At 41.9% G+C, this 9,352-nt stretch overlaps 1 protein-coding gene across 1 annotated transcript in view; it reads right to left on the bottom strand.

The window, feature by feature from the left end:
- Nucleotides 1-9,352, bottom strand: part of LOC108754825 (protein abrupt) — a 60,899-nt gene that overhangs the window by 36,830 nt on the left and 14,717 nt on the right. Inside the window, exon 2 of the mRNA XM_018497447.1 lies at nucleotides 4,919-5,140. Coding sequence (XP_018352949.1) covers nucleotides 4,919-5,039 — 121 coding nt within the window. The 5' untranslated portion in view covers nucleotides 5,040-5,140. The remainder of the gene's footprint in view (nucleotides 1-4,918; nucleotides 5,141-9,352) is intronic.

Below are 9,352 nucleotides of genomic sequence, written 5' to 3'. Positions count from 1 at the left end.
TATATATGTTACGCGATACAGCAACGTTTAAAAATGATAATATTGCAGAAACTCATTCGTTAATCCTTTCGTACGAAGAATGAAAAATAACATATCTCTTTCACGAAAAGAACGGTTTTACTAAAGTACCTAAAAATTTAGCTAGATACAGATCCGAAAAAAATTTTGTTATTGTAGATTATTCAAAATAATTCTGTAGAACCCAAGCTAATTGTTAGAATGTTCAAATTTTTTGCAGTATTGTTTATTATCCTTGAGTGTCCCGCATAATTATTTTGATATGATTCAATAAAATTATCTTCAGATAATATTTCTATATTTAACACTTTAACTCTTAAACACTACGAGAACAATACATTGCATTATGGTATACCCAGTTCAGTTTCTTTGATGTCTTTCATAAAAATGAACATATTGTAAAAAATTGTTTTTCCATCGAAACGCCAAACACTGAGAAACATAACAATTCGAGCAAAGGTTTATATCTTTATTAATAAAAAAAAAGTTATACAAGCAATAAAAAAAGAATTCGAAAGCACTGAAAAAACCGGGTATGCCATATACCGAAAAGGCTAGCTAAATTTTTAAATACTTTAGCAGAATCGTTCTTTTCCTGAAGATATATTTGAGGTTCGAAGGGACTGTTCATATCGATTTTAGTTGCGTTCTCTGTTCTCTTTGCTCTCATTCTCTATAGTTACGGTTATTCTATAGTTACGGTTTTCGTCAAATCAGGACGCGTATACGGTTTATAAGGTGAAAGCGTTAGACGAGAATTGAATAACGGGTCTCTAGGCGGTAACAGTATGCCGGTTGCATATGCGGTGAAATTAATATCAACGTCGAAACATGAGGAGTCTCGGAAATGCGGCCTCAGAAGCGGTCACTGAGGGTTATCGCAAATCAGTATCCCTCGATGAACTTTAACTTCGATTTCGTCAGACTTCGATTTCATTGTTCCTTCATCCTCTATTGAGAAAAAGTCCAGCGAGAGAGAAAAAGGGGGAGAGGGAATGCAAATTTCTGAATATTTCTTTTACCGCAATTTTTACTCTCTTGATATGAATGACATAATCATGACTTTGACAAAGAAACACTAGCTTTACGATACAACACGAATAGCAGCAATGAAAATAGGAAAATACATATAAGAAGGCAACTTACTTCTTGATTGACCTCGTTATAAGTTCATATATTTATGGCCTAACTGCAAGAGATAGTATTATCGCTTTTATGCGGTATACTTATCCGGTTTATATGTTAGATAGATATGGAACCAGTGTACGATAAATTAGTGTTTACTCGACGAAGTGTTTAGCTCGCTGGATGTTTTGCCGATTATGTACTGCATGTGCTCTATTAAGATCGTTTATCTTTATCAATTAAGATGAATGGCTGATGTAAATAAGTGTGACGAGCGATATAAAAATAAATCTAATAATAAACCAAATTTCTCAATAAAAATCCTTTTATGCACAAGTTTACGAAATGTAATAACAGTAACGAAGAGAAGGAATGTTTCCGTTGGTTCCGTTTACTTACGTTTATTTTAATGCTATTAAATCTCCTAAAGTCTGCAACAACATCGTCGTCGAAATTGCATTTGAAAGTTTGATGACAACCAGAATATCGAGATGGTTCAGCTTTGTCAATCACTGAATAACTACGAAGATATTCGTAATAAAAAAAAAGGCTCGCGCGACAAGTGGTGAACCAACTGGTCAATTAACTCGATCAATTCTACGGTCATGCAATGAAGTCGATCGATTGGAACTCGACTTCACACGCCGCGCACTTAAAGGAACACTGAAGAATCTTTAAATATACACGCACGTTATCGCGCGCATATTACGTCTTGTATTAGCCGATCGCGTCGAAAAAGCAGGGAACGTAAGAACGTTTGCCGAAAATTGCACATTCTTGTTTATTCAGCGCGAACGATAAAGCAGCGAATATCTAGAATTTCACATACTGACACTTAGCTTCAAGTATACACGGACGTTATCGCGCACTTCCTCTGATAAGTTCTCGAATTTTATTGACGTCGCGCAACTTCGATTCACTCACGTATACACCGTAATATACGGACGTAATTATTGCGTGGATTGCAATAATAACGCGTATTTACGTCACTTCGAGCTGACGAAAAGTTCCTCGATTGCGCGATTTCTACGATATTTGTTTACACTTCTTAAAAGACATCGTCGACTACATATCTCATTTATCGCACTCTAGGCGATGAGACTATTATCGAATTCGATTGGAATTCGCATTCAGTGCGCATTGCATTTATTTAGAGTCGTACATAAATTGGCGTGAAGATATACGTGTTTATTATAAACATAGAAATCGATTAAACCGTGAAATTCTCAATACACTTTATCGCGTTGCGTATTTTTATATCTTATATTTCGAGCTGTTTGCATTTCACTTTTACACTCAGATTAAATCAGCGTACGACGACTTTAATATGCATCAGGATATTATTCAGGATATTATTCAGGATATATTCATAAAATGAATTCCGATCGGAATTATTTCATTACCTCCCTATATTTTTCTATTCTATTTCCTAGGAAAAAAAAAACGAAATAATTCCGGAATCCATTTGGACTCGTTTATGATAAGTGCGTATTATCGCGTCCAATCGAATTCGTCGTTTATTGCGATTTCCTTAAAAGATTTCGATGCCGATCACTTCTTGAAAATACCGATCGTTCACAGGATCGACGATGCGAATGATGAATCCCCCGCGCGATCAGAATGCTAACAACAAGCGCGTTGCACCGCTGCTCGGTGCGAACTGCGGTTTCGCGCGAACGAGCCGCAAGAGCACCCGCTGCACTCGCTGCGTCGGTGGGGCAGGCGCACACGGAAATTCGCGTGTGCACGTGCATGTGTATACGCTGCATCCGTACTACACCACGACGATGTGCAAGAACCGAGACTCGCACGTGCACGCCGCCGACTGTGACTCTGCGCCGCGCTGCCCGGATTGGATGGCTACCGAGGGTAGGGGGCCGGTCCAATCGTTTACCCCCTGCACTTCCTATGCAGTCGCGAACTTGTATCACTTGCCGACGAAGTGGTAACGTGCGAATGCAACGCGCCGCCAGCCAACGGCCCTTTCGCGCAAGGAGTCGCGACTCGCGTTTGATCAGACGCGATTTATGAAGCGCAAAAAATTTTACGGCTGTAAAATATTTGATATTCGGCTCTCTGTTACGTTTGTATGAACTGTTCAACACTAGAAACCGCGTCTGTGTCATTTTTTTTACTCTCATCTGATAGTGTTTCTTTTCCAGTTAATTTGGATTTGCACGTAGAGTTTAGCTTTTTGTGAATTTCTTTTCATAAATAAATTGTAATTAATTGCAAGTAAATTTATTTTTCACGTGACAACCCTTCCTCGTGGAAAGCCAAATTTATCTTGAATCGCGATTGGATTAGTTTAAATCCGCGATTTTAGCGTGAAAAGTTTTTGTGTTATTACGCCAAATAATTTCCTTTTTCCGTGAATATATTTTTCTCTCACATGAATCATACGAGTACTTACACCTCTTCTGTTGCTCTAATTTTAGCAACAGATGCATCTTTATTTTTTATTGTGTTTTTTCGTTAATCACATTTACTATACACTGAAAGAAATCATTTTGTACGTAGAAATTAAAAAATTATGTCCTAACCAAAATTTGGTTATTCTAATGAATTACAACGACAAATTTAATTAGAATAACAAAAACTTTGTTGTCGTAGTTAAAATTTTGATTGACACACACGAAATGATTTCTCTCAATGTATAATTGTTTTGAGAATTTATGAAGCTTCCGAAAAAAAAAAAAAAGAAAAAGAGCTTATTCATTCGATAATCATTGCGGCACGGCGGTTTTTTTCCGTTAGAAAACAAATTAGGAGTGCCTTAGTCTGTCATGTTTGATTTACGCATATGAAAATTTGCGGTACTGTGACGCAAAAACTCGTCGTTGCATTTGATTACCGTTTATGTAAAACGTGACGTCTACATTGCAAAATAATTGAATATTAAATAAATTTATATCACTATTAAATGGATGGCTATATCGATTGCGTGTCCAGTGCTGCATTAATTGCATCGTGTCAACACATTCGATCACGCGCGACACAAAAGCGGCTAACAAACGAATAACGGTGGAACCGCGCTTCGCAGGTGCTCCTTGTTTGAAAGTGATGTCGAAAAAGTGAAAGCCTGAAATTGTCCTATGCTCGTGCGAAAAGGCATGAAACTTTCTCATCGCTTATGTAGATTCAATTCGATTCGTATCGGTAAATGCAGCGGATATGACGCTAGAAATATTACGAGCGAATGCAACTCGACGAAGTTGTTTTTTTTTTGCGCGTCGACCTTCTACCTGCATAAGCGAGACCAAAGAGTCAAGGTCTTGGAATAGACGGCCGAATTCTTTAATATTTTACTCGGATTCTCGCGTTACGTCTAACAACTCTTCGAAATATTCAACGGTTATTTTACCATAAAATTGAGTTACCATAACTTTGGCCCAGTCAAAATAAGTTGATCCAATTTTTTTTTTAATTACGAGACAACACGGGACACAAAACATCTTAAAACGTTATTAAGACATTTTGATGCGCTCTCGAAAATTATTAAAAAAGTTATTGAAATTGTTAAATTATTTTAAGTCAACAATTATCCTGATTTTGAGTCAAAGTCATCATTTTACGTACATCTCGACTTACATACTTACATACAATTTCTCGAAATACTATATTTAACGAATCGGCCAGTAGAACTCCTTTTGTTCGAATCATACTGAAGAATTATTTCGGTAGTGAAACTCATTTATCGCGTTCACGTCGCAAAAAAATACACATAGATTGTAAGAAGAAGTAATAATGCATTTTCACGCGTGAAGAAACTTACCCTCGCAAAACAGGGTGACATCGGTAAGACTCTCGCTTTTGAATAAATTCGAGAACGTCGTTGCTAAATTGCTGCCAAAACTATTCCACTTGAGGCAAAACTGCTGCTGATGAAAGTCCATGATGCCACCCTTAGGCTTAACTCCGTGACCTTCACTGCTCCTTTTGCAGCCACCTGGGTATTTACCTTCTTGATCGCGCTCGTGCCCAATTGCTCGTCCAGCTATGCAGAAAGAAAGTTCGATTATCGACCTCTGTAATCTCGCTTTCTCTCTCGTTATTATTATAAGTTATCTTGCTATTATCTACACTGAAAAAAAAAAACTAAATTTTAATAAATATTTGAACATCTGTAAGTAAATATTTAAACAAAAACCATTAATTTGATTTAATTATCACTTTTTCTTATTGAATAAGAATTTATTTATTGTAAGTAAACGTTTACTTAGTGCTATTTAAAGAAATGTGTATTAAAAGATTCACTAAATTCTTTTTCAGTATTCTGTCTCTCAATTTTTATCTTTTCCTATTCTTATATTTTATTTTCATCTTATTTTCGTAATTTTATTTTATGTATTTGGTTTCAATTTCTCTTATTCTGTTACTCAATTACGTATTACTTTTTAGTGCTTGAGAGGATCCTCAAATCTAGAGCGTTTAATAACTAATGATATCTATCTGTCTTTTTTTCTTTTGACGAGAAGCGTGTGTATGTGTGTGTGTGTGTGTGTGTGTGTGTGTGTGTGTGTGTGTGTGTGTGTGAGTAAAAAATAAATCTGTAGATGTTAAAAAACCACTTAAACTAAACTACTTTTGAAAAAAAAATTTAATTAGAAATTTAATAAAGTTATCAACAAGTTTTTCACAAGCCATTAAATATGAAGGAAACATATCATATAAAACATTACATTTTACATTTTTGCTATTATATAATTGAAATTAGAGTATACTACATCCAGATCTCTATCGTGAATGAACACGCGATAAAAGTTTCGCGTCTACTGTCACCTGTTTCGAATGTTGGATGTTGATAACTTCAAGATATTTCTTAAAACGCGACATACCTCTTTCGCTTCACTGACTCCGTACGCAATACGTTTATCGTGACAGAGAAATTATCGAACGTGTGGTCCAACGATCGTTGCTTCACGCGTGCGTTACGTCGTCGCGGTAAACGTCAAACATAAACAATTCCAGTTCTTCGGAATCGCGGTTGCACGCGGAGTGCCTTGCCAATCGGCAATCACGAGCCGCGATCGCACGATGCCGGCCGCGCCATGTCAAAATTCCACCGCATTTCCGCGACGCCCGCCGATAAAAACCGCCGAGCGAGAAGAGAAGAAGACCTTAGCGATGGCAGGGGCGTGTCAACGGGTACAAGCGGGACAGCCGTTCTTCGACTTCATTCACGAACTTCCTCGACGTAACCGTCAACAACGACAACGCCGGCGACGCTAATGCACTTTAGTTCTCTGTTTCGCGTCACGGATGAACACTATATCCGTCACTAACGGAAGAAGTTACAGAGTCCTGCAGAAGGCCACGCGCCCACGTGTCCTATAATCCGCGCGTGCAGCGTTCGCAGATGCGTTGTATCACCCCGATATCGATTGGTATCACCGAGAGTGTGTAAAAGTCCGTGTAGAAAAAGTAGAAAGGCCTCGAGTAGAACTCCCGAGCGGTCGATCCCGCTGTGCGTCCGGGACCAGTGACGCATCGGTTGCGTGAGCACCAAATAGACGACTGACTATACGCACTCGCCGGCCGAAATCGAGTCACCGGCTTGCATCGCGCATCGGCATATGAACGAATCGCGCGTGACTGTCGTCGTACGCGGTAAGACCGGGCCCGGGTACGCGCGGTCGCCGTGCGGGAGGGTCTCTCCACCGATGCGCGCCAGTCGAAAAATCGCGGGCGCGAGCGAGAGGGAACGAGGAGGCTAGGCGGTAGCGCGCGGTACCGCCGAGACGACGAAAGACGGGAACGGACCGAACACTGGAGGGAACTAGGGGGAGAAGGGGGGGGGAGAAAGAGAGAGAGAGAGAGAGAGAGAGGGACAGGGAAGACGCAACACTGAGGAACCGCTGTTGCTGTATATCCCTGAGAAGAATGTGAATATGGGTCATCGGTGACGATGCAAATGCGGTTACACGGAATCGAGGCGTGTAGGGGGTTTTCGGTGTTCTCTTTGGACACCCGGCAAAACACGGAACCACCTTAAAGGGGGAAAGAGGGTCGTCGGGTGGGTGGTCAAGGGCGGGGGATTGACGATTCGGCGGAGGGGTAGGGATTGCTTAAGGCTAGAAGTTTCGACTCTCGCGGTGTTCCCTCCTGCTCTCTCTCTCTCTCTCTCTCTCTCTCTCTCTCTCTCCTGTGCTGAACTTTTTTATTCTTTCGCTCTCGCGCGCGATACGACGTTCTATCTTGTTCCATCTCATTTTCGAACATTATCCTCTCCCTCTCCGTTCCCTAACGCTTCTAAGGTATCGCGCATCCCCACTTCTCAACCAACGTACACCAGGGCCGCATCGCGGGAGTAAAACGTCACATACCGGGAATCATACGGTAGTAAAAGTGTCTTCGAGTATGCAACGGCAACCTTGATAAGCGCATGTGCTCGCAGAGTATCCGCAGGTAATTTGCAAGTGAAATTTCACATGTCCATCTTGTCATCTCGAAGTTGCTTAATACTTTTTTTCGGCGGACGGGAATAAGCTCGATACAGTCATACAGCGTGCACGGTGGAATTCGGATCGAAAATCAGCGGAGCGGCGCGCGCGATCGATGCTCATCGTTGGAACCACCAGCAGCGGTACGAAAAGTGAAGGCGGAGGGGAAATTTAGGCGTTGGAGGCGCCTCGAGAGTTGCGTGGCTCCGGAACCGCGCGAAAGGAGGAGCGCGGTGAGAGACGCGAGAGGAGGTGGAGAAGGAGGAGAGGGAGGAGGAGGAGGAGGAGGAGGAGGAGGAGAAGGAGGAGGTGAAAGAGGAGGGAAATATACGCATCGTGATGGGCTAGGTGGGGATCGCGGCATTGCGTGGCAAAACGCACACTGTAGGGAGAGAGAGCGGGGCGGGGGGGGTTCGAGAGGGAGGCTCAAGGTCGCCGCGGGGCCGCACGCGCGCCTTAGCACACACGCACGCGTATCCCGAATCCCGAGGCGTTGCGCACGCATGCGGTGTACATACGTCGCTGCAATACGGGCGTGTGCACGGATGCGCGCGCGCCTGCTGCAGCGTAGACCGCGTGCGTGCGCGCGTGTGAGTATGCGTGTGGGCAATGTGTGCGCGCGCGTTTGCCAGCGTCGTAATTCGGCGCTCTTATGGCGGCGGTATTATGTCATCGCGTTCGTGCGGCGGAAAAACAGAGCTCCGGTCCTCTCGATCGAGGCCTCCTTCTCAAAATTACATACAGGACAAAGGGGGTGTGCGTATCAGCAATTATTAGCTTTGGACTCCCTCCCGAGAGAAAGATGTTGCAGATAATAAATGGACACGTATCACCTCTCTTTGCGTATTTTTCTCACTCGCCTACGGCGTCTTTATTCGCGTAGAAACTTGGCAAAAAAAAAAAAAATTCGACGGAGTGAGCATAGATAAAAATAGACGCGACTCCAAATATCCTGCATTCGCGTAATACGCATAAGCTTCCGTAATCGCGCGATACCGTAATTCGATATACGTCGATGGCAGCCGGCTTGCATGATCGAGCAATGCGGAGCAATCTGCTTCCGCTTCTATAAAAAATTTCGGCAACTCGTAATGAAAAAAAAAAGAAAAGGAAAATAAAGTGGAGAAGCATTTACCTTTATCATAGGGGGATAGTTGAATACGACGAAAACCGACGACGGTAAATATTGCCTGGCGAGTATATGGAAAAGGATGGCTGTTCGTGATATCGAGTTAACGCAAACGAGAGGGAGTCACTCCTGTATGAAAATCGCATATCGTGGCTCGACGAGAAAAACACGCACGGCTCCTAAATTGGTGAACGGTATTTTCCATGGGGTGCCTTTTAGCAATAAACGCGATCGCTGTTGTACACGGTATGATATAGGTATAATAGGAGAAAGTCACCTTCGTTGGTTTCTTCCTTCTTTTTTTTTTTTTACTTTCAAGAAGGAAACCGTATTAATGCATTACGATGAATACCAGCCTATCCCGATTCGATTCGACTAAGCAGCGCCGCGTGCTTGATACGCTCAATGCGCTTTGAGAACGCGCTAGCACTTTCATAGGAAGTGCCGCCGTTATTACAGTTAAATTGGAGTCGCATATAGGGGGATATCAGCGACAATTTAATCGTAAAGATAGATGGGAGTTTCTAGTCTTAATTCCTATAACATAGCTATGCTCACGGTATCGAATGCAATAACGCTACTATATTAAAAACATACATTTTCATTGAGCTTGTCAATCTCTCTAATTAACGAAAAT

This window comes from Trachymyrmex septentrionalis, unplaced genomic scaffold, assembly GCF_001594115.1.
Source record: "Trachymyrmex septentrionalis isolate Tsep2-gDNA-1 unplaced genomic scaffold, Tsep1.0 scaffold81, whole genome shotgun sequence".
Taxonomy (NCBI): Eukaryota; Metazoa; Arthropoda; class Insecta; order Hymenoptera; family Formicidae; genus Trachymyrmex; species Trachymyrmex septentrionalis.
The sequence above is the reverse complement of the archived record's forward strand: the minus strand, read 5'-3'. Positions and strand labels throughout refer to the sequence as shown.